Source organism: Biomphalaria glabrata, chromosome 16, assembly GCF_947242115.1.
Source record: "Biomphalaria glabrata chromosome 16, xgBioGlab47.1, whole genome shotgun sequence".
In the NCBI taxonomy this organism is placed as follows: Eukaryota; Metazoa; Mollusca; class Gastropoda; family Planorbidae; genus Biomphalaria; species Biomphalaria glabrata.
This window is the reverse complement of record NC_074726.1, coordinates 5,639,948-5,666,505: the sequence shown is the minus strand read 5'-3', so window position 1 is coordinate 5,666,505 and position 26,558 is coordinate 5,639,948. Positions and strand designations below refer to the sequence as shown.

The following is a 26,558-nucleotide window of genomic DNA, read 5'->3' as shown; positions in this document are numbered from 1 at the left end:
CACTGTAATATATTTGCACACAGGGCCGAATTTAAGTTAATGGTTGTCCCGGGACAGTATTCTTGTGAAGGCCCAATACAGTTTTTCAAAAGCATTATTAAAATACACTTTGTAATAATAATACTTGTATCTAAAAGCATGTCACATTCTCGACAGAAGGAAATTGAGTACTTGTAAATTTAATATCATTTTTTTTCTTCTTTTCCAAAACAACTATTTAAAATGTATATTTCAGTCCAAAAAGTATATATTCTTCAGTTTGTAAAGGGTTATGCCATGATTTACGAACTGCCGTTATTCCGGGGCTGCATTTAGACTATATTACGGGCATGTTATATGCAGACACTTCTTAACCCGGACAGTGTTGCCAACCTGAAGATCTTAAGTATTGAAAATATAAATATTATACATTGATTCGCGTACTTCACATATGTTTCGGATGTTCCTTCAGAGTTGAAGATAGTTAACTTCCTAGTCCAAACCTCCCGCTGGACGACGGGGGATGGGAGCGGGCAGGGTTTGAACCCTCGACCGACCATAAATCGCAAACCGCACGACCAGGCAGCCATCCTTTGTACACTCCGGAACACAGTAGAAAGTGCTATAAAAAAATTCAATGAAACACCAGACCCATTAGCACCAACCATTTCAAACAGCTACAGCTCTAAGCTCATCTTATAAATGCAAACACTTCCAAACCTACACATATATCCATCCACCTATGGTCTAGTGATTCACGCGCGAATAAGTTCTCTTGCCTGCATCTCTTATCACGGCCACCCAGGGACAGGAGATGGGGTCATTAGGCGACGTGTCTGTGGTGTGCAGTGACGTAAAATAAAAAAGAAGCAAATATCTCATCAACCTTAAGCTTCTGTCTTGTTGTCCTGGGGAAGAGGATGAAACATGACTGGAGGACGAGATCAACTTGTTTGTACTTCTTACACAGTTTATATCAGCTCTTCCTGTCAGTCTGTCTGTCAGTCTGTCTTGTTGTTCTGGGGAAGAGGATGAAACATGACTGGAGTACGAGATCAACTTGTTTGTACTTTTTACACAGTTTATATCAGCTCTTCCTGTCAGTCTGTCTGTCAGTCTGTCTTGTTGTTCTGGGGAAGAGGATGAAACATGACTGGAATACGAGATCAACTTGTTTGTACTTTTTACACAGTTTATATCAGCTCTTTCTGTCAGTCTGTCTGTCAGTCTGTCTTGTTGTTCTGGGGAAGAGGATGAAACATGACTGGAATACGAGATCAACTTGTTTGTACTTTTTACACAGTTTATATCAGCTCTTCCTGTCAGTCTGTCTGTCAGTCTGTCTTGTTGTTCTGGGGAAGAGGATGAAACATGACTGGAATACGAGATCAACTTGTTTGTACTTTTTACACAGTTTATATCAGCTCTTCCTGTCAGTCTGTCTGTCAGTCTGTCTTGTTGTTCTGGGGAAGAGGATGAAACATGACTGGAATACGAGATCAACTTGTTTGTACTTTTTACACAGTTTATATCATCTCTTTCTGTCAGTCTGTCTGGTTCAAATCTTGTCGACGTTATTTCTCCCACTTCCAATTTTTGCTTAAGTTGAAACTTTGCACAATTATTCATTGTCGATGATAGCTCACGAATCAGTCTAAAAATTAACCAATTAATTAATTAATTAGTGGCAATTAATTAATTTAAATGTTTTCTTGTTTGGTTAAAAAATTTAAAACTAATCTTGCAGTATTGAGAGCTATTTCGAAACAGAATGATGATACATAGTAAGTAAAATAAGATCTTACGATCTATAGAGCAAGTGATGTAAAGGTCATCTGTTTCTGTGGCCCACGGTTAACGAGGGTGTCATGTGGCTAGCACAACGACAAACTGCCTTTACTTTTCCCCAACTAATGTCAGTGACCCATTAGAACAGGATGGACTCAGAGGCGCTGAAAGATCCCGAAATTAAAAATACCAGTCTTCACCAGGACTCGAACCCGGGACACTCGGTTCAGAAGCCAAGTGCTCTACCGCCCAGCCACAGCGCCTGATATGTACTTATAATAAAAACTGAGTCAATGAAGCATAGATCATGGAATGTTGAAATAAATGTCATAAAATATTGTAACATACTCATTCAATAATTTGTTAAAATTTGTATATTCTTTCGATTTAATCAAGTAAAAAAATGTACCTCTTCTCTTAAAGATTTAGGTTTAGTTACATTGTGTAGTAATACCTGCTGGCATCTTGCCTACTTTCCTGGTCATGCTACACCTATTTCTCCCCCCCACCCCCCCCCCCCCCCCCCGCAAATCTTTTGATTTCGTCTAAATTTATGTAAAACTGTTCCTGTGGCATTGTGGGAACGGTTGACATTGTAAGCTTGATGAGTTTTCTTGTTTCCATGGAGACCAGTGTTTGTGAAAAAAAATTGGATTTAGCAGATTTCGGACACAATGTGGGTTGAATACATAGAAAAACAAACTTGTGAAATGTCAAAGTGTTTAGGACTTTTGGGATTTACTTAAACATTTATTCAAATTAAGAAGCATTCTAGAAAGATCAAGTAAATGGACAATGACTGAGACTTTTCTTGAATAATATATTTATAAGTGCAGGTGGCTTTTTGTTGAATCGGTTGATTTGATTTTGAGACTCTACTAGTACATGTTCCACAGACTATTAGATCGGGGGAGTAACCTTTCATTTCAATCTGCTGTCTGTCCGCTTGACGAACTTTACCAGTCAGAGCCGAGTTGTTGTTTTGTTCTGCCTTCAATTTTTCGGAAATGTTTTCTAGCCCGTGAAGGGTGGTGGTGGTGGTGGGGGGGGTATGGTGGCGTTGTTGAATCCCGTTGAAGTTTTTTTTTTAGACACCTTATAGTTAATTTCATCTAGCCCTAAAGAATGCCCGAAATTTGCTGTACCTGACATTTGATGTACCTGACATTGGTTATACCTAACATTTGTTGCATCTGACATTTGTTATACCTGAAATTTGTTTTAACTAACATTTGTTGTACATGTATTTGTTGTTTAGAGCATTACTTGTACCTGACATTACTTGTACCTGACATTTGTAGCTCCTGGCATTTGTTGTACCTGACATTTGTTGTACCTAACATTTGTTGTACCTGACATTAGTTGTACCTGACATTTGTAGCTCCTGGCATTTGTTGTACCTGACATTGTTGTACCTGACATTTGTTGTACCTGACATTTGTTGTACCTGACATTACTTGTACCTGACATTTGTAGCTCCTGGCATTTGTTGTACCTGACATTTGTTGTACCTGACATTTGTAGCTCCTGGCATTTGTTGTACCTGACATTAGTTGTACCTGACATTTGTTGTACCTTACATTAGTTGTACCTGGCATTTCTTGTACCTGACATTTGTTGTACCTGACATTAGTTGTACCTGCCTTTTGTTGTACCTGACATTGTTGCGCTGACATTTGTTGTCCTGACATTTTGTAGTACCTGACATTGTTGTACCTGACATTTGTTGTACCTGACATTACTTGTACCTGACATTTGTAGCTCCTGACATTTGTTGTACCTGACATTAGTTGTACCTGACATTAGTTGTACCTGACATTTGTTGTACCTGACATTTGTTGTACCTGACATTTGTAGCTCCTGGCATTTGTTGTACCTGACATTAGTTGTACCTGACATTTGTTGTACCTTACATTAGTTGTACCTGGCATTTCTTGTACCTGACATTTGTTGTACCTGACATTAGTTGTACCTGCCTTTTGTTGTACCTGACATTGTTGCGCTGACATTTGTTGTCCTGACATTTTGTAGTACCTGACATTGTTGTACCTGACATTTGTTGTACCTGACATTACTTGTACCTGACATTTGTAGCTCCTGACATTTGTTGTACCTGACATTAGTTGTACCTGACATTAGTTGCCCTGACATTTGTTGTACCTGACATTTGTTTTACCTAACATTGGTTGTACCTGACATTGTTGTCCTGACATTTGTTGTACCTAACATAGGTTGTACCTGACATTGTTGTCCTGACATTTGTTGTACCTGACATTACTTGTACAAAGGCATTTGTTGTACCTGACATTAGTTGCCCTGACATTTGTTGTACCTGACATTTGTTAAACGTTAACTTGTTCACCTGAGACACAGACTCTGATACCCAGTCTCCACTTGCCCTTCCCTCTCTACAGCTTGAGCATATTTTAATGTCTAGTTTTAATGTATTCAAAAGACATCAATGTAAAATCCAAGCACTCAAAAAGATGAAATAAGTTTAGTGTTAGTAATGTCATTAGCACTCAATTTGAACTTTTAATTACAGTGATAAAATGAACAATGGCAATGTTCCATTTTAATTTTCTCTTTATAAAATATAACGTAATAAAATAACTCGCTAAGAATCTTCGTCTGTTCTCTAACAAAGAAAACGTTATTAGATTCTTCACAATGCCTTCCTTAGGGCAACGATAAAACAACAGAAAGTGTTCAATCATACATTAAAAGCTTATCAAATCGACATGGACATAAAATTTTATTCTCTAAGCCTCGAAGGGGATTTCCATATCACGTTAGGTGTGTTCCCAGACGATTATAAATCACCATCAATCATCATAAATTATCAGCATCTTCACTGGATCTTCGGTATGCCAAGCAATATAGATGTAAGTGGCACATTACAGGGGGAAGTTAATCGAGTCATTCCGTTTGATAGAGTTTCTAATCCTGGCAATGTGAATACACACCTGGATGACCTAATGTATTCTAAATGTATTCAAATTTATTCGGGTGTAAAGTTCAATATACATGTCGAGTTGCTATTATTAAGTGCAATCAAATTGTAACAAAGTCTCTGTGTCCTCTTGTAAGATAACGACTTGTATGAGATCAAGCACAACTCGTTTGTGGCATCCTTCAGTCGTAACCACTATGGTTCATCCCGAACAAGCGAGATGAAAGCCTGCGCATTGTTTATGGTCGGAACGATGTCGCCCACACAGCAGTTTCTCCCTCTCCAAGCAGCTGATGAGACCAAAGGAACGGAATATCCGATACAGTTTGGGATCAGTAGCGACGCAGGCTCTGCCAAACTGAAGCACAGTGTGCTGCAATCTGCCTAGGGTCACCAGCTCCTGGTTTTTCCTTAGGGTTCTCTCCCGAAGCCTTTCCCGTGTTTGGGTATAGCCGCAAGGCAGCGGAAGTTTGGATTCAGATTTTTATTTCTGTCATTCCAAAAATAGTATTTGCTACTTTTCCGTAATTTGTAGAAGTTGTAAAGTGCACGCGATTTTCTCAGCCATTAGCCATTTTCATTAGTTGTTCTAAAAGGAGGATATGACGTAACAAGTTAGTCTTTTTTTTAAAAAAAAAAACTTCGAGATTTTAGTAGATTGATCTAAAAATGGATATTTCCGTTCTCCATTCATACGCATTCATTCTAAAACAGCGTCTTGTTTCTCTTATTATTATTAAGGAAGTAAATTATATTCCTTTAATCATCTTGGACACGGATAAAGAAAATGGCACTAACGATCCTAGAATTTGGACAGTTCATGTGTATCTGTGAAAAAAAAAACAACTAACTTATGGGCTACGCTGTGAAAACTCTGGTTTGACCATCATAATTATTTTATTTTTCAAAATATAATCATCTTAAAATTAGATTCGGTCTATTTTGAAGACATTTAAATGGAAATTGAAGCCTGCATTCAATAAAGAGTTAGGGTAGATAAATAGACGTCCTGGAGCTTGCTTCGACTTTGTATTTGGAGACTGTAAGAAGTCAGTCACTATATAGTCACTGGCCAGACTCTTTTACGTTCTTATTATTCTTTAACATCAAGAGCATCAAGAAGTAACTCTCTTTACCTCTTCTCATCCCTTGGTAGTGGGGCAATGGTTATTATCATCAAACTGGCACTAACTATCCCAAACCAACCTTCTCGCACCAACCATCACCAACCATCAACAAACGTCTTCGTCCAACCTTCACGCTAGCCTTGATCCAACCTCCACACTTGCCTTGATCCAACCTTCACACTAGCCTTGATCCAACCTTCACACTAGCCTTGATCCAACCTCCACACTAGCCTTGATCCAACCTTCACACTAGCCTTGATCCAACCTTCACACTAGCCTTGATCCAACCTTCACACTAGTCTTGATCCAACCTTCATACTAGTCTTGATCCAACCTTCACACTAGTCTTGATCTAACCTTCACACTAGCCCTGATCCAACCTTCGCACTAGCCTTGATCCAACCTTCACACTAGCCTTGATCCAACCTTCACACTAGCCCTGATCCAACCTTCACACCAGCCCTGATCCAACCTTCACACTAGCCTTGATCCAACCACCTCACACAAACCCTCTACTCCAGCCCTATCGCACCCATCTCTAGCATCTACCATCTCTATCGCTATTCCCATTATTCTGTCTGTCTTTTCTTTATTCGTATAATTAGTTTCTTTACAAAGCTAATATCAACTTACTCTGTCTGGTCAAAAAATGGTTTTCACGTTTTGTCTCTTCATTTCCCATTCTCGGAACCAGTTGAAACTTTGCACAATTTGTCAATGTACCTAACAAAACATAAATCAATTAAAAAGTTCACTAATTAGTTAATTTACTGTTGGTATAAATAACGGAAATATAAGCTGCTTATTGAGATACGTTGATGTACAAATGGGATGTGTGGGAGAGAATTGAATGTGGCTTGGCTCCCTATCAAGAAGGCTTGAGGTTCGACGCCCGACAGAAGCAGAGTTGTGTTTACTGAGCGGCCAAAGGCAGCTCGGGCAACCTTCTCCCAGATACCCCCTCCCCCACAGGTTCACAAATAAGATTGGATTATAGCGCTCTGAGCATACTTAGAAGCATGAAAGTGGAGCGCTCTGAGTATGCTATAAGCATGAAAGTAGCGCTATATAAAAGTTATAATTTATTTTATTTTTAACCTATGCTTGTGATAGCAAGTCACCTACTTTGAATGCTTGTTTGCAACTATCTTTAGTCTCCTGGTAAGCTCTACCTACTTTTATTAAAGCCTTAAGTCCCAGTACTAGTAGAATTGGGCTCACGGAGCGCCTAAGTAATGGAGCAGACGATTGCGACAAATCGCTATCCAATCAGCGAGGTGCTAATGCGAACAGCGAAACCGTAACGATGTTGGCGGAATCTTCGTCTGTCATCGTGTCTTTGATTGGCTCTGATGGGGAAAGGTGAAGGCAGAGAATTGATCTGTTTCGAGCGAGTCTGAAATCACCTTTGACCTTTGTGAAGGCTAAAGAGGATGTTGGCGTATTTATGTTTTCTCGTCTTGGCGCGTTAGTATGTCGGTTTTGCTGGTCTGTTTGTGAGACCCATCGTTATAGAAGGCCTGATTGGCCTGCAACGTCACAACCTGTGGTCTATTTAGACCAATAGCTCTTTGCCACGTCACATGTGTGTACGACGTGGCAACGAGCTATCAATAATAACAATAATTTTATTTATAAAGAGCTGTTAACAAACGAAAATGTAGGCTCAAGGCGCTGTAATAATATTACAAACACAAACACGACAGCTAGAATGACAGTTAATCTAAAAAAAAGTTTTAAACAGATGGGTCTTAATGTTCTTCTTAAAATTGGTGTAGCGTGTTGTCAGTCTGAGATCAATGGGGAGTGAGTTCCAAACCTTTAGTCCGTGCACTGAAATAGCCCGCAGGCCGTAGCTTTTGAGGGAGAAACGCGGCACCACTAAAAGCGTTGAGTCAATTGAGCGCAGGGCGCTCTGGGGGACATACGGAGTAATCAGTTCGCTAAGGTACAAGGGCATCTCATTAGCTATTGGCCTAAACTGCCCACTAGTTGTGACATTGCAGGTCTATGTTGAGGCCCTCTATTGGTCACGTCTGATGCGTGTATTGATGTGACGTTTTCTATTTGAATGAAAAAAAAAAAACTCAGTAAGTGTTAGCTCACAGTTAAAAGTTGTTGCGAAATTCAAACCTAGACAGGAATATCTCAATTTCGGCCCATGTGTAGTCCAGGTGGCTCGATTTCGTGAAATATAATCATTCAAAGTAAAAATCATTAGTTTATATTATCATCATTGTTGCAAAGCTTATATCGTTCATTCTGTCTGTCTGGTCCAAACCTTGTACTTGTTAATTCTTCCACGTCCCATTCTCGGACCTTTGCGCAACTACTTATTGTAGATTACAACACACGAACCAATCACATCAACCAATATGTTATCAGTCATCGGTGGTTGAGTGATTAAGCGCTTGGCTTTGGAACCTGGGGCCCTGAGTTTGAATGTAGGTGAAGATTTGGGACTTCGGGATTTTAGGGCGCCCCTGAGTCAACCCAACTCTAATGGGTACCTGAATTTAATTGGGGAAAGTAAATGCGGTTGGTCGTCGGTGATGGCCACATTATACCCTGCTCATTAACCGTTGACTAAAGAAACAAATGACCTTAACATCATCTTCCCTATAGACCGCAAGGTCTGAAAGGGTAACTTTACTATTGTACTAAATCAATTATTACTAATTAATTAATTAATTTTGTTTTATATATAGAAAGGGAAGATAAATCGTGCACTATTTAAAGATATAGCAGTAATTGTGCATCTCTTTCTTTTATTTAAGCTTGGTTTTTAAAATAGTATTTTTAACAATATTTTCATTGCGGTTGGATTCATTCCCGTCTCTAACTATTGCAAGGGTAGAAGCTTCTTGAAGTGGTTTATGTTAATCATAAAAGCACTTGAGAAGTTTAAGTTTAGTCTCAGATAAAAAATCCCCTGGCTTCTTTAGGGATTTGAATAAAGACTTTAAGGGTAGGGTATTAATCAACTTATCCGAATGAGCCACACGTAATATGTAAAACAGTTCATCGATATCCATAAAAGTCGCATGATTTAAACAATTAATTATTTAGTTTTAATCTAGATCTCTTCCCACGTTTCGACATTTTCTTTCGGACTTAAGAACAAGCTTCCACAATAACATATTGACTGAGACGCTTACAAGATCTAGACTACCTTGTACCAGACAAGTCTTCTACATGTAAATACTCTTACACTTCTATTCCGTCTTCTGCTTCCTGTTCGCAATGCAACAATTCCAAGACTTCCGGTAAATATCTACGACTGTAATCAGTTAATGACGTCAACTCGATGTGGGGGAAAAAAACAAACTTTTGACTCGAGAGTATGTGTTGATTGTTATTCTCCCGATAATGGCGTCATCATCCTACGTTGTTTTATATAAAACATGCATTGAAAAGATTTTTTTCAAATGCTTTTTCCCTTACAGTTAAACAACGGTTTTAATGAAATGTCTTTTTATACAGAGTGGCCTAAAAGTAGTTTTTACTGTTATTAAACTAGCTTTAATGTGGCTGAAGTTCCTAGCCGTACTGTTCGTCAGAGTGTCCTGGAGAGATTAGAAGAATGTTGCTATTCTGAAAGAGGACATTTGAAGCATTTGCGAGATTGAGTTGTTGATGTTTATGTTAGCAGGTCTAACGAATTTCCCGCTGTTTAAGTGTCGAAGTTTGAAATAAATAGTCTGTGTGATTACTGTAAACCTACGTTTTGGCCACCCTGCATTAAATGTGAAGGGAAATAATTATAGGCTAAGACTCTTTTTCGACTGGGAGTGTATCAGTTTTAGAGAAGCCCTACGTCTTCTGCATAAGTCTTGGCATAGGCAATTAAAAAGCTAAAAACGCCCTACGTCTTCTGCTCTAAATGTAGCATACGTCTTGGCATAGGCAATTAAAAAGCTAAAAACGCTATTTCTGCCTCAAACATTCTCCGATCAAGTTGATACTTTAAACAACTATTTATAGTACCTAGCAAAACACGAATCGAGAAACAAAATACTAAATGAATCAATTAATAATTAGTTATTAATTATTTAGCTTAATATCGAGTAAGGGAAATAATTCGTACATCATTGGTTGATATAGTTTTAAGGACGCAGTTCTTCCCCTTTAGATAAGCTTTATTATTTTTTTTTCTAAATAAAAAAGGATTTTTTTTATATTTTGCTTTTGCTTGCATTGATCAATACATGGATACAGATGTACAACACAATGTCACTCCTGCCACCCCCACCTCATCCAAAGTCCTTGTTAAATCAATCTACTGTCGTGGACGTCATCAGAAGTACGGGGGATAGGATCTAACGGTCAATGCAATTCTCTGTTCCTCTCTTTGGCCCAAGTGGTTTGTTTTGGAGTGCTCTGTCGCCCACTGGAAAGTTAGCATTGTAGAGGGAGCCACTTGAATGAATGAAGCTAAGATTGGATGTCTGCGTCTATTTGACATTCAAACAGGAGTTACATCTGCAAATAAGGAAATCTGTTTATTAAAGTTTTCTTTTATAATGCTCGCCAATTAAGTTTTAGATGTTATAATAGTTTCTGTTGCTTTGGACGAAAGATGTTTGGTTTATTTTAAGAAGAGATTTTGATGTTCTTTGTCATAACGTATCTATATCCTGCTTTTTTTTTTAATGCAGTAATCGAGATTCGAACCCCAGGTTCCGAAGCCGAGCGCTTAACCACTCAGCCACAAAGTCAACATTACATTTAATGTTCTCTTTTGCTTTCTGTCTCTCTTTCCCTCTCTCTCTCTCTCTCTCTCTCTCTCTCACACACACACATACAAACACGCATACAAGGCAAAACAAGTGAAAGATTGTGATCGTTAGAGACAGACAGGAAGATAAATAAAGACAGAGAGAGAGAAAGAGAGAGAGAGAGAAAGAAAGAGATCAAAGATGAAAGATAGAGAGAGAGATAGAGAGAGAGAGAGAAAGAGATCGAAGATGAAAGATAGAGAGACAGTGAAGGAGAGAAAGATACAGAGAAAAACAATGAGACAGAATAAAAGGGGCAGTGAGAGGGACAGAATGACAGAGTGAGAAAGAAGCAGATGGAGAGAGAGACAAACTGAGAGAGAGAGAGAGAGAGAGAGAGAGAGAAGACAGATAGAAAGACAAAAAATACAATCAGCGAAAGAGACAAAGTGAATGTAATTGACGCAAAGTGAGATTCAGAGATACAGAGAGAGAGAGAGAGAGAGAGAGAGAAACAAGTATTATACATTTAGAGAAACAAGAGATAGATTCAGATAATGCAACCCCGTATTTTAAATCTTCTATTTTATCCAACAAATCAAACGTTTCTACTTGTTAGTAGGACATATAACATACCAATCTCATCTACCAATCCCAGTGCAACTAGAGTTTCACCCCTTTCCCGCCTCTAATTCCTCTACACTGTTGCCCATATCATAAACATACACATACACATTACCTGCTTTAAACCTGTCATCGCCCGGTGCTGATGTATACAAAGCACGAGTTGCCCTGGGATTTTCATCACTTGTTAGAATTTTGTTCTCTCCCCTTCCTTCTGCTAAACTGGCTTTTAACAATGTGCTAATGAGATCTTTACCGTACAAGAGATAACATTTAACAGTTTGACATTCAGCAATTGCTGCTTTGTATTATGAAAGATGCTGTGTAATTAATGTTTCATTTCTTTACAAATCTTATAGTAACGCTGTCTGTCTGTCTGTCTGTCTGTTAGGTAAAAGGCTTGTGCTCGTTATTTCTCCCACACCCTATCTCGGATCAAATTTAAATTGAACACATGTATCTCTTGTACCAGACAAAACAGGAATAAAAAAAAATATACCAATTAATTAATTAGCTATTGGTAATAAATTATTTCGTTTGCTAACAAGCAAGGGAAAGAAATAGTAATTGACAGATTTGCTGGTATAAATAGAATAAGTCCCCTTGAGGAGGCTTGGGCCCTGAGTTCAAATTCAAGTCGTAATTTTTTTATGTATTTAAAATGCGATCAAATTAACGGAGATGCCCCTCTTCTTCCCTCTCCCCCTCACGCCCCTTTTTCCAAACTGGTCCTGACAAGTGATAGGATCATAGCGCATTGGCAAAGCTAAAAACATGAAATTGGCGCTAAACGAAAAAAACGATTGTTTAAAAAAAAAATTCTAATTGCACCGATTTATTATTGTTTGTTTCGATCTATTCCAAATCTAATTACCTGACTTCTCTTCTTCTTCGTTCTCATTTTACATGTCGGAGGGTTCAGATCAGTAATCCTATGTCTGAGATCAAAGGTTCTCCTGTTTTTGTTCTATAGGAGGGTTTTGGGGCCAGAGTCTGTATTTTTCTGTCTTTCTGTCTGTCTGTCTTGTCTCTCTCTCTCTCTCTTTCAGTTTGTCTCTCTCTCCATCTCCCTCTTTCTCTTATTTCAGTATTTCCAATGGTACTGTTGAATGAAAAAATAAGCTTTGAAGGGCAGATTTCGCTCGTCCAGACTTTAAGCTTCCAAAAGATATGTTGTCTCATTCTGTTGCGCCCGGTTCTGAGTCGATAAATTATGGGGTGGCCATGTCGAGATAGCTTATAATATGGGTCCTTTTTCATTGTAATTTGGATGAGAAATTACATGACTGATCCAAACTAATTAATATAATTATACTTAACATAAACTTGTTTTTTTAAAGTATTTTTTTTATTTGTTTTTCTTGTTCTATTTTCCTATCGTATGGTGTTGGATATCAGAAGCTCATATCAGAAGCTCATATCACGAGCTCATATCAGAAGCTCATATCAGAAGCTTATATCAGAAGCTTATATCAGAAGCTCATATCAGAAGCTCATATCAGAAGCTTATATCAGAAGCTCATAGAAGCTTATATCAGAAGCTCATATTAGAAGCTCATATCAGAAGCTTATATCAGAAGCTCATATCAGAAGCTCATATCAGAAGCTCATACCAGGAGCTTATATTAGAAGCTCATATCAGAAGCTTATATCAGAAGCTCATATCAGAAGCTTATATCAGAAGCTCATATCAGAAGCTCATATCAGAAGCGCATATCAGAAGCTCATATCAGAAGCGCATATCAGAAGGGCATATCAGAATCTCATATCAGAAGCTCATACCAGAAGCTCCTATCAAAAGCTCATATCAGAAGCTCATAACATTGCGGTTTGAGACAACAAATTGAGACTTCAACTTAGCAATTTAATGTAATGGTTAACAGTCAGCACTGCAGTTAGACTCAAAACCTCTAACGAAAATTCTTCTAGATTACGTTAAAAACAAAACTATCAGTAAAACCTAAATGGGGGCGTGACACTAACAGAGCGGAGTGGGAGAACTTTGTTGCTATATCGAATGGCAAGGAGAGAAGTTAGAAAACAAACGTATCTTATTTTATATAATACAGACGTTACTTCAAAAAAAAAAAAAAAGTAAAGCGCAGTTAATTCATTGATAGAAATGAGTATAGACAAATGACAGATTGAATGTCACAGCTCTGTGATCCTTACTGACATCTGGGCTTAGCTCCATTCATGAGCTTCAAGGGAATGAGTTTTTTTTCTCACTTCGAGGTGGACCGCCCACATGCACAAGGAAGTGACCCGTCCAGATTTGATTGTGTTCTGACACGTCATCTTGTCCACTTCACTCTGCATCTCCACAGTTCAGCTGGTGGTGTTCATTCATGCTCCAGGACGTAGCCAGCCAGGAAAGGGAATTGGGGAAACTGTCGCCAAGTGGAAAGGAGTTCGAGCACAACTTGAGTGGTTCTAAAACTGTACTTCAGAGTAAATAACTCTCATTTCATCCCTCAGAAATGTCTGCAGGAGTCTAAAGCTGTTCCATTTTATTTACTGACCTCCACTCCCCCCTGTATGTACGTATGTGTGTGTGTGTGTGCATTTTCATGTAAAGGTCTTGTAGATTTCTTTTTTATTTACTATTTACTATTATTTACGGTTGTGGGAAAGACATTAAATATACTCTACGGTCTCCGCCATTATCTAAGGAACATTTAGGCTAAGTTTTATCAAGATTGATCAAACGGTTTTGATTTTTATTCGGGACATACATAGACACACATACATACACACACACACACACACACACACACATACATACATAGATACATACATACATACATATGCCTTACTTTATGTTTAAAATTATAGATTTCAACTTGTGTGTGTGTGTGTTTTGCAGCAATGGTTTATTTTTTCTGCTTTTTGTTTGACGGAGAAAATTTTGTTCATAGATGCTCTAGTCCTTATCAGAAACAGATGATTATATAGTCTGAAAGAGGAACTTTCCTTTTTTCAGTCCTAGAAAATAAGTATTATTATATAAGTATTATTATATAGATGCTGTACTGTATAAATATATATAGGCTCTAGATCCAATAAAATACGCTAAACATGTGAATGCGTACTAAAACGTAGCAATGGTATATTTGAGTCTCGTGTAGACAACTTTACTTTAGATAATAGGTCAAAAACCAGATACATATTATTTATCAATGTAATTTTTGTTAGATAAATGAAGTCACAAGACAGCTCAAAAGGATGGTATGTATAGGGGGGAGGGTTGAAACACCTTGTGTACTGACTAACTTCTTGACCTACAGAAATCTGATTACTGGACAAAAAAAAAAAGTCAGACATTTGGTTTTAAGACGATATCATTAGAACATTGACCTCACTGACTGTCCGAGTGATTTGTAGTCTTGAGGATGGACTTCGGAAATAAACAACCTCAGCCAGACTAAAGACTTGTATTCTTACAAAGATTTTAAAAGCCTGTTTTCTTATGTCAAGTGGTGAAAACCCCAAAATCTCATTTCAGTATTTCCAAGGGTACTGTTGAATGAAAAAATAAGCAAGTGCTAAATACTTTGCCTGATAAACCTATAAAAGACTCTGTCTGATAAAGCTGAATACTTTAATTTTGATAGCGTTAAATACTCTGTCTAATATTGCTGAATAATTTAATAGTGTAAAATAATGCTAAATTTCCTTTTTTTCTTTACAGTACGTTTCTTTGCCTGACCAATTAATTTTAGTCTTTCGATATGTCTCATTATAAAATTATCTCAACCTAATCTATAGGTCTAAAAATACCTACAGTTATAAAACTACCTTATTAGGTATAAACATAAATGCATAATTAATAAGCAAAGGTGGCCTTATTAAAACGAGGGCCCCTGGCGAGTGTTATACGCTGTCCCGGGAGCCGTTAAGCGTAGACCATATATAACATACCACATCGCGCTGACGGACTCGTCCGCCTGTAATGCTGTACGCCTTGTGGTTTTTGCATTATCATATTAAAAATACGTTGTGTTATACTTTAATATATAAAAATACCATGTTAACATTTAAAGCTTTATTACACTGAATGACGAAAATAACTACACACATAGTAGAGATCACGACACGAAATATGGTCCGTACACACCCTCACGTGAATTCAAAAATGTCAATAAACACAAGGAATGGCAATCGATACAAGCAAACAAACTTCAGGATACGTGGGTACTAGAAATATGGTATTTCAAAAACCAAGATTGTTAGGATGATAGCTGACTTTGTAATTGGTATCATATAGATGCGGGGAAAGGCTTTTAAAATATTGAGTAACAAGACCTCGACTATGAAAACTGGTCTCGCTTCCGAAGCTGTCTGTGACAAGGGAATTTTCTTTCGCGGGCCCTCTCATGCACGTGGCATGGGCGGTCGCCCAACTCGCCATCCCCTAATGCCGCCTCTGTTAACAATAAAGGCTGTTAAACTATTGATTTAAACTTGAGCCCTAGTGTTGAAATAAACAGTTCCGGTCCACGTGACGTCATTGTTATGACAACCTTTCGGATGTAATTAACTTAACTTCCTGGGGTCAGGTCTGCTGTTTCCAGCATATGACTTCCTGGTTCAATAAACTGTACCAAATTTTCACAAAAGCTGTTGCAGAAACATTACAAATAGAGACAATAGTAAATGACGGGAGAGATAGTGAAAACGAAAGAAAACGGGTGAAGAAAGGGAAAGAGAAAGAAAGGCGGCAAAAGAGAAAAGGAGAGAAGGAAGAGAAAGTGAGGACAAAAGAGAATGGACGGAGAGAGAAAAAGAGAAAGAACGGGGAGAGTGAAAGAGAAATTAAAAAGAAGAGGAAAAGAGAAAGGAAAGAGAAAGTGATGAGATAGGAAAATAAAAAGGAAGGTGAAGAAAAAAGAGAACGGAAAGAGAGAAAAAGGGAAAGAGAGGAGATAGTAAAAGAGACATTTGGTTTGAAAGAAGATATCAATCGGACACATACCTGACTGACTATCAGTGAGTAGAAAGTAAAATTGAGGAGCAAAGAGAACGGAAGGAAACAGAGAAAGAGAAATGAAGTCTAGGGGAAAAGAGAAAGGAGGGACAGGGAATTGAGAAATGAGGGTCAAGGAATTGAGAAAGTAGGGACAGGGAATTGAGAAAGTAGGGACAGGGAATTGAGAAAGGAGGGACAGGAAATTGAGAAAGGAGGGACAGGGAATTCAGAAAGGAGGGATAGGGAATTCAAAAAGGAGGGACAGGAAATTCAGAAAGGAGGGACAGGGAATTGAGAAAGGAGGGACAGGGAATTGAGAAAGAAAAAAAAAGAAGGAAAGAAAGTAAAAGACAAAAAATAAAGAATGGACATAATTAGATCAGATCTATATCATAATAGTAGAATTTAAAAAAAAAAACAACTTAATATGCAGAATTTATGACACAAACACTTCTTTTTTAATTCATATTTTGATTCCAAAATGTGTATGAACCAGCACAGATTTCTACATTATTACATACACTTTTGTTTAAACATATAGTTTCTATAAGTAAAAAAATGACATCACTGCACTGATCGTGACAGTTCGCTTCCTGTTGGGATCTTTATCCTTTGAAAAAGATATATTCACCGGAACTCTCTAGCTTAAAAACACAATTGATCCTCCATCATTTAGTTTGACATTGTAACGATGTCTAGACACTTGGATTACAACCTACTACGATGAAAGCAGATCTATATTTTATTGTGTCAGTATTTTGGATAACTATATCCCAGACGACGCTGTTCTTGCCGATTACCTTGACATTTAACAATAAACTATAAAGCTAAGAAAAGATGCTAAAAGGAATGCCTATATTTCAGTTTTAACATAACATAAACATGATGGTCATTCTTACTCACTCACTACCTTACATGCAAGCTCGTGGGCGGCTGTTTTTTTACTTGTATTTACATTTTTACCTTTAACACTTCATGGGGTCGAGGTGGCTGAATGTTAGGGCCTTTGATTACCGAACCAAGGGGAGCTTGAGTACGAATTCCCAGGGATTTTCAGGGCATATCAGGTACCTATACAATCAATGGGTACCTGACATTTCCTCGGTAAGTAAAGCGGTTGGTCTTTATGCTGACCAAATAACAGCTTCTTTAACCTTAATTGCCGCAGCAATGGATGACCCTTACCACATCTGCCCCAATAGATCGAGGGTTCTGAAAAGTTTTTTTTTGTTTTTTACAAAGCTTATATCAACTTACTGTCTGGTAAAAAGCGTGTCATTTCTCTCACACTCATCCTCGGATCAGGTTGGAACTTCACACAATTATTCATTAACATAGACAAGACATGAATCAATAAAAATGTTACCAATTAGAAAATTAATTACTGATAATTTAATATATCGTTTGATGCCAACAGAGGATACTAATACTTTAGTATTCACAGATATGGTTAAGTAACCTAGGTTCAGCCCAATTAAATAGTTGTTAACGATATTTCTCCTATCAAGTTGATACATTAAACAATTATTTGTTGTACTTAACAAAAACAATCAACAAAAACAAAACAAAACAAAAAAAAAACTTAATTTGTCAATTTATTACTACTAATTAATTATTTTATTTGATATCGAATAAGGGAAATAACTTTTACATTATTAATATATATTGTTTTGAGGGCGGAGCTCTTCCCCTTTAGATAAGCTTTAAAAGAAAGGATTTTTATATTTCGTTCGTTTCACTTTATCACCATGAATTGGTTACATTAATATTTTTCTCGTTATAGAATCTAAGAGTTATGTAACGTGTAGGATGAGACATATTAGATTATCGCTAAAATATTTTGCATCTTAATTCTTTATTAGTGCTTGAAATACACGTTTTAGCTGGATCATTACCTCCATTGTTTCTGTCGAATGTATCCCGCCACGGTCTATTAATAGATATTAGCGCGAGGCCACCTGGCAATCTGCTTTCCGCTGTGGCTCAACGTAAACCCCAAACTTCCGCTGAACGTGAGCGAATCATATTTTTTTAAACGTAACTCTGGCGAGCAATGAGGCTTTCACAACATTCAGAAAATGTACATTGTCTTTTAGTTTCTATTTCTTTAATGATTTTACAACTCTTGATTTCATTAGGACATTATTTAGATCTACGATTTAGTTTTTGGTACTGTATATTTTTACATTTAACTATACAGTGTTAATTATAATGTTTTGTATTATACAGCATAACTAAGAAATTTTGTAGTGTAGTTTTCTTCCACTGTTACTAACAGAAGTTGTAGGGCACTAATTCTGTAAGTTTTTGTTTTTTTTACAAAGCTTATATCCACTCATTCCGTTTGTCTGGTACACATTTGACACCTATACCCTATCTCCCCCCCCCCCCTTCCTATTCTCGGATCATGTGGAAACTTGCACATTATTCATTCTTCCTAACAAAACATGAATAAGCAAAAAAAATAATTTTTTAAAATTTTGTATATTATAGAAAAAGGGAAATACATACTACATGATTAAGATATATGTAAATGTGCAGTTCCTTCTCACAAAAGAGTTTTTTATTTTTAAATGTATTCTTTTATATTTTGCTTGTTTTGTCATAAGATGTCTCCTTAGTCCGTTAGTTGTTATTGTAGTTGTATTGATGTTCATTATGTCTGTTATTGTTAGGTCACTTATTTCTTATGTTGATTCTTTCTTATGTCAACTATTTCCATGTTAATAAGTTTTATGTGCATACTTTTTGTAAGTCAATATGTCTGCTAGATTGATATAAACTCCCCTCCCCCTTTTTTTTTCCCTTGTTGATTATATGTTATATTGAATGTAGCAGAAACAAAAATTTAAATGTTCCATTGTTTTGCTTCTTTTTTAAAATATTTTTTAAAGAGACATCTTATAGAAGTAGGAAGGTGCGGTGGCTGAGCGGTAAAGCGCTTGGCTTCCGAACCGTGGATCCCGGGTTCGAATCCAAAAGACTGGGATTTTTTAATTTAGGGATCTTTAGGGCGCCTTCGAATTCACCCAGCGTTAATTGGTTCCTGGCGCTAGTTAGGGCCACATGACTCCCTCGTTCACCGTGAGCCACAGAAACAGATGACCTTTACATCATCTGCCCTATAGACCACAAGGCCTGAAAGGGGAACTTTACTTTTTTTTCACTATTAAGCATTAAGCAGTATTTTCGGGTTATAAAGATGTCTACTGTAATGTCTAACAAGCAATATATATTTTTTAAAATCTTGTTCAAAAACAAAGCTTATAATAAGGAAAAAACCGCATAATCACTGCCATATATCTCAATACTGTAGGAATAAGCTCCCTTTTTCTATATGAAATAATCATTTAATGACCTTTTGCATCATCTGCCCTATAGATCGCAAGGTCTGAAACCTTTACTATGGTCTTAATAAAACACTAAAAGTGCAATGCTAGGTCCATATAATAAAATTTTAATAGACCAAAGGCGTCAAGACAACAAGAGTCTCTAGTTTATAAACACGTTCTAACGATGAGATACAAGCATTTGGAAACAGACGAACTTCACCTTGCCGCCATCATTCCCATCATCATCCTAATCTGTTACCTAACTTTCGTCGCAGGGGGCGCTGTGACAGTTCGCGTAAGCAAGTCAATCCACATTTCCCGGTCAGCAGCTGTTCGTTAACAGGATGTCAAGAGAGAGAGGCTCTTCCTTTTAAATGTCTTCTAAAGCACATTTAAACGCAGTGCTCTCTGGATCCCTTGCGTAACAATGAAATAATAATAATTTATAATTCCTCGCCCCATATGCTAGGACTAATTTGTACAAACACTCCTTCTTCCCTAGTGCTATTAGAGCATGGAATGGGTTGCCTGAGCTAGCCAGGAAAACCAGTGACTTGGCAGAATTTAAGTCATTGGTTAATATGCATGACTAAATGCATGACGCGTAGGACGTAATCATTTTCTTTTTTGAAGTAACGTCTGTATTATATAAGATAAGATAAGATTATAATATAATATTATTATAATGCTACTTTCAAGCTTAAAGCGTGCTCAGAGCGCTATGGTCCAATCTCATTTATGGACCAGTGGGGAGAGGGGGTATCTGGGAGAACGTTTTTTTCCTTGCTACCTTTAGGCACTCAGTAAACACAACTCTACCATAGTCGAATGTCGAACCTCGAGCCCCCTTCATAAGTAGCCAAGCCAAGACAAGTTCAAGCGTACTTAGCCTCTCGACCTTGCATCCCGCTTTGAAAATTAACAATGTAGTTTTTTAATTTTCATCTTATGTTTCAGATCATGTCATCAAAATGGCATCAAAGGCAACATACTGAACTTCAATAGCCATTACTGCTTTTTTAAAGACTGATTGCAAGACATTGTGCCTGACACGTCATCAGGTTCTCTAAGTGATATTAAAACTATCTTAAGCAACACATTAAAGAGACAGCAATGGAGATGGAGCTCGATCTGTCCGGCTGGAACATTCCGGTGCCCACCAAGAGGTCAGTGAGCCAAAGCGAGGTTAACAGTCTCCTGGACTACGATGTGAACACGGTGAAGTCAATCAACATGTCCCTGTGGGGCAACTCGTCTCTGAACGGGACCAACTCCAGCCAGGTCAGCTATATGGCCGATATCAACCGTGACTTACAGAAGGTGGAAATAGCCGTTCTGGTAAGTGGTATTTGCAAGAATAGGCACGACATGGCCTAAATTGTGCCGATGTGCCTAAAATCAAAATCAAATCAAATCAATCATTTGCAAGAATTCAAATAGAATATCTGGGAAAGGAAAGCGTATGACTTAACATGGAAACGAGCTAATAATCGAAGATATTACGTTAATAGTTTTATATGAATGTTTTATCGGATCTTTTAATTTTTTTTAATGAATTTTTTTTTATGTTTGCTATGTTCAGGTCTATAGATATCACTAAAGTAATAAAAGAGAAAATGTGATGCGTAGATTTTTCATGGGGACCTATTTGAAAGTAAATGTTGTCCATTGAGATCTACTTCTTCGTCTCTTAGTCTGTTGGACCGTTGGGGCACTACATATGATCGGTAGACCTTCTTTCTCCGTTTCTTTATGTCTTTCGTCAAGATTAGAATCTCTTATGAGACAGTCACTTCCTTCTGTTGTTCTGCCTTCACTTCCTTTGTCTGCGTATCTTTTTTTCTCCTGGTACTGTTACCTGCAGAAAAGTCATTTCTAGCCCTGTGTTCTCATTGTACGGTCGTACAGTTTTAATTGACGTTTTGTGACAGCGTTCAAAAGGTCGAATTAGGATCCAAATATTAGGTCGAACTTTTCGTAGTCTGATATTAAATGAGATACCAGCTTCCTGCCCTACAACACTCATTCTCATTCAAACACCCATTCACAGCCCTCTACATTTACACTGTAAATGCACATTTTGAGATCGTGGCGTTGATATAGTGTGACGTGTATTGCTATTACACACATGAGGGACTAGTCACTACCACTGTGTCGCGAATGCGTAGAATGCTGGGTTCTTGCTTCCTGGAGTACTCTTACACGTGACAAACATAGATACTACAAACTGACTTAAGTCCGTTCCAGCAGACAAAATATAAAGTTTATTTGACAACAATAATAATAATAATACTGCACTCCTTGTTAGTTACACAAGTCAAGAAACAATCCTATCCGCATAACAGCGGTATCAAATATATCCAATACGTTAAACTCTCCAGAGTAGATTACAAATCACGTCCGCATCTCAGCGGGTAACACTGTACAGAATAATACAGAATAACTAATAGAATTACATGTCTCAAAAAGACCACTGACATCAACTGCCCAAAAGTTACTACCTAACTGAAATTACTATTCGACTTTCTAAGTCGCTACTGTCCGTCCTGGACCAAAAGATATTACTTGACTGCCCGGTCCAAAGGATACCACTTGACTGACTTGACTGAACTAAAAGTCAATTTTAATCATTCTATATCCTTTTTCTATATCAGGAGTTCCACCTGTCTTTTAAACGTCTTAACCTGAGGTGAACATTAAATCAGACAATGTCAACTAAGACTGTGACACACACCGCGAAGCCACACTGTCACACGAAACTAAACAGGCATACTGAAAGTATCTATAAGCTTCAGACACTTCCCACAGATGGAAATCTTTAAATGTATTTACAATAGGATATCTAGATTGTCTCAGAAATGTATGTGAATCTACGTACGAAATGGAATATTCATTATTTTCTTTATAGGCAACTATTCTCTACATGGCGTTGTTCGGTAATGGCGTGGTCCTTCTGGTTCTACGGTTACGACCTCAGAAGTTATCCCGCATGCAGTGGTTCATCGCCCACCTGGCTTTCGCGGACATTTTCGTTGCTCTGTTCAACGTCCTGCCGCAGCTGATTCATGACGTCACTTCCGTCTTCCTAGCAGACGACATTACGTGCAAATTTGTCAGATACATGCAGGTGAGTGCATGGATGTCATATAACCTTTTACAGTTTGTTTTTGTTTTACGCTGTTGTGCTAAGAATACATTGTTTAATTATTTAATGACTTGTCGTTTAGTATGCGCATCGGAGTGTCGTCGTGAGGATCGTGAGTTCAAACCCTGCCTGCTGTTATCCTCTGCCACCCTGCCATAGTAGTTGGGCTTTATTTCTAAAGGGACGTCCGTCAGTCACGTTTGAATCTAAAAAAAAAACAACTAGACGAGCTGTTGGAATGTATGCAATTATGTTTAAGCAAACAAGTACACCTATTTTTAAACAAAAAAAAAATATATTTAATTTTAAGGGCTTCTATAACGTATACTGTGTACTACGGCAGGATTGTAGCAACAAATGTTACCAATAGAGGACAACGTTGAGGATTCGATCATTCTACATACCGTGGACATGACCAAACCAAAGCAGACGGCATTTGCCAGAGGGTGGTAGAATACGCTGGGGGGACACGAAGGCACACGTTTCTTTCAGTTGCATATTCTTTCTTGTTAATGATACTGTAATAACTTAAAGGGAGGCAACTATACGAAAAGACAACAGTGAAAAGATCATGGATTTTTCTTAACGAACACTAAAGGGCGACTTTCAAGACTTGGGCTTTACGCACGGAGTCTAGTTTTATCATAGGCGCGGTGTCAGAGTGGTAAGGCGCTTAGCTTACCAACCGAAGGGTACGGGCTCGAAACCACAAGACTGGGATTTTTTATTTCAGGATCCTTACAGCGCCTCTGACTCCACCCAGCTCTAATTTATACCTGACATTAGTTGGGGAAAAGTTGGTCGTTGTACTGGTCACATGACACCCTCGATAACCGTGGGCCACAAAAACAGATGCACCTTTACATCATCTGCCCGAAAGATCACAAGGTGTGAAAGGGAAACTTTACATGAAACACTGCACTCCATTTTAATCTTTATATTGTAATAAACCTCAGGAGGGCGACTCAGAGAGGACATGTCCTTTTTTACAGGACATGATAAACACATAATGAGAAGGTCAATATCTAGCACATCTTCTTCACAAGCTTCTTGACTTAGGTTTAATTCCTTTGTCTTTACAACAGGGCTTCTCAGCCTGTGGATCGCGACCCCCCTTGAGTGTCGACTGACGTTTTGCCAGGAGTCGCCTAAGACCATCGAAAATGTGGATTGTTATTGTCTATTCTTCTATTGCTGTATGTGTGTGTGGGGAGGGGGGGTCGCGGCAGAGTGGGGGATTGTAAAAAGGGGTCGCCGAGCATAAAAGGTTGAGAAACGCTGCTCCACAATGTCAACATTCCTTACAAGTCCAGTCTAGCAGTACACGACCTAAAGCGCCTCTTCTGCACCAACCCAAATGACAGTGTGCTAAGCACGATTATAGCAACATCTTTGCTGACCAAAAGTATCCCCTGAGCTTTCTAGTCCTAAAACGCCATCATTGAAACATGTAAACAAACAACAGATTACTCTGGCTTGAGCTTATTTGCGACGTCGAGATAGAACGGAATAGTCTATATCAAGATTACTTTGACGTACGTGAGCTAAATGTTTCTAAAGAAATTTCAATAATTTTCTCTCCAGGGGGGTGGTTAAATCCTTGTAGAAAGAAAAATGCCATATCTTTCAAGTATGATTTCTTTCCCTTGTTTGATACCAAACAAAATAATTAATTAGCAATAGTTAATAAACAAATTGATTATTTCAAAAAAAAAAAAAAAGCAAATAACATAAAATTTTTAAAAAATCCAAACAATCTCCTACCAAATGATATTAATTTGGGATACAATGTTCAAGAAAAGTGAACTTTGTTAAATAAATAAAAAAATATTGTTGTTAATTAGGCAAGTAGAAATAAAAGAAAAGAGTTGAGTTTGGGTTTGTCCGTCACCTGGAGGGTGGGTGTGAGCATGTTTCTCTTTGAATGCGGGGAAGGGTGTGCGAAAGGGGGAATGGGTTTGTTTTCATTGGGGTTTCATTTGTTGTTGTTTTTTTTTTCAAATGATATTTTTATGTTTTTGTTGCAATTTCAAATTTATAATTCTGTTTTTTGCATCCATCTGATTTTGCAAATGAAATTTTAATCTGTTCAAGTTTTATTTACATTTGTTAATTAGATGGGGACATTAAAATGGCGGGTGGGCATGTTCTAGTGCGTGATTGAATGCAGGCGAGGGTGTGGGTTTGATTGCGTTTGATTTTTCATTAATCTAATTTGATTTGATTCTCTTTCTTTGATTTTTTTTTCAAATAACATTGTAATCTGTTTAAGTATTGATGTGTACGTTGACTTTTGACGAGATTTGGAAAGACCCGCTCTATAAGGCGCCTTGAAACATACACACACATGCTTTAATTAGATGGGGGTATTAAAATGGTGAATGGGTATGACCTAGTGCTGAGCGAATGCGGGGGAGGGGTGTGCGCTATGGGAAATGTTTTTTTTTAATGGTTTTTCTTTAAGTTTAACTTGTTCCAATATTCTTGTGTTACATCGACTAATGACGTGATTTTGAAATGCCCACTTTATAACGCACCCATGACACATACACACAAACACATGATTTGGGCCAGTGAATTCTCGTCTCACCCCGACCATAACAAAAAAAATGCTAGGCCTACTTACTGGCTTGACTTAATCCTGTGCACTCCCAGGTGAGCAGTATTGAGCCGCAACCACACCTCTCCACCGAAATGGGTTCTGATCAGCTTACTTCCTCTTCTCCCCTGTCATGTTCTATGGCTTCTGGAGTCAATATTGTTGTAACTCTCTAAGGCAGGCACTCAACGAAAGACAGGTCGGCAACAGTAAACGATGTATTTATTTATTATAACTAGTATAAGCATCAACAAATAGTAATAGTTACTAGTTAGACTTGGACGTCTGCTATAAAGTCACAGGGAGTAATATGTCTTAAGTTCTAAGAGTCCTACTTCATACCAGAACACGGAACAGACCACCGACACACTTCCCAGTGTCGCTCCAGGTCTCCCAAACAGTTTCCTAGTATCAATCAAGACAGAACTCAACACCAGACTGTTCAGACTCCCATGACTTTTAGCCGGCTCACAACAGTCCTTCTTCCTGTCTCTCTATGTCTTTCACTAGTCGTGTTCAGTAGTGCTCAGATGCGCACCATTAGTGTAGCGCGGGAGCGGGGTTACAACAATATTTTATACGCACAGTTACTTATCTACCTACCCCCTGCCCCCAACCACAACATCTTTCATACCTCTCTGTCCATTGTCACTGCAGCAACGTTTTTCTATCACTTATGAACTCTGTTTTATAACTCGTGTAATCGTGAGTCAAGCATTATACGGTACAAGACATCGTCATCATTTCTAAAGACTGAGTCTCAGACCTAGGGAAAAAAAAGTGTTCCCCCCCCCCCCATTGAATGCCACATTCCCGTACCCCGCTCTACATTTAGTTTGGTTGCAACCTCTAAATAAAAAGAAATACATCTTTAGTTTTTAGCGGCCCCCGAAAGGGGAAAAGACGCTATTAGTTTTGTGCGAAATGTCTGTCCGTCTGTCCGTCTGTCCCGTTTAGATCTCGTAAACTAGAAAAGATATTGAAAAGGCGACATCACAATATTTTAGACCATTCAAAGTTCTGATGCAACGGCTACTTTTTTTTTTTCTGAAAGCGAAAAATCTAATTTTTAAAATCAGTTATGCAAGCAGTTTTTTAAAGAGAAAAAGCTAATTAGTATGCATTATAATTTAGACCTAAATTAACACGAATAGTAATCTTGTAAACGTTATTTTCGTGCACTTTTTTTTTATTGCGAAAGTTTTTTCTTTTTTTTTTTTTTGAGCATTCGAATAAGAGATTGAGCCTTTTCAAAACTATTATATCAATTATAAGACTTCAGTTAGGCCAGGAGAGGCGCGGTAGCTGAGCGGTAAAGCGCTTG

At 37.9% G+C, this 26,558-nt stretch overlaps 1 protein-coding gene across 10 annotated transcripts in view; it reads left to right on the top strand.

Moving 5' to 3' along the window:
- Positions 1-26,558, top strand: part of LOC106069198 (cephalotocin receptor 1-like) — a 97,876-nt gene that overhangs the window by 62,544 nt on the left and 8,774 nt on the right. For 9 of the 10 annotated variants that reach the window (XM_056014058.1, XM_056014059.1, XM_056014062.1 and 6 more), the window contains 2 exons: positions 20,448-20,828; positions 22,399-22,617. In XM_056014058.1, coding sequence (XP_055870033.1) covers positions 20,604-20,828; positions 22,399-22,617 — 444 coding nt within the window. In that variant the 5' untranslated portion in view covers positions 20,448-20,603. Of the gene's footprint in view, positions 1-18,124; positions 18,328-20,447; positions 20,829-22,398; positions 22,618-26,558 lie in introns of those variants that run through there. The other variant, XM_056014063.1, reaches the window with a different exon arrangement.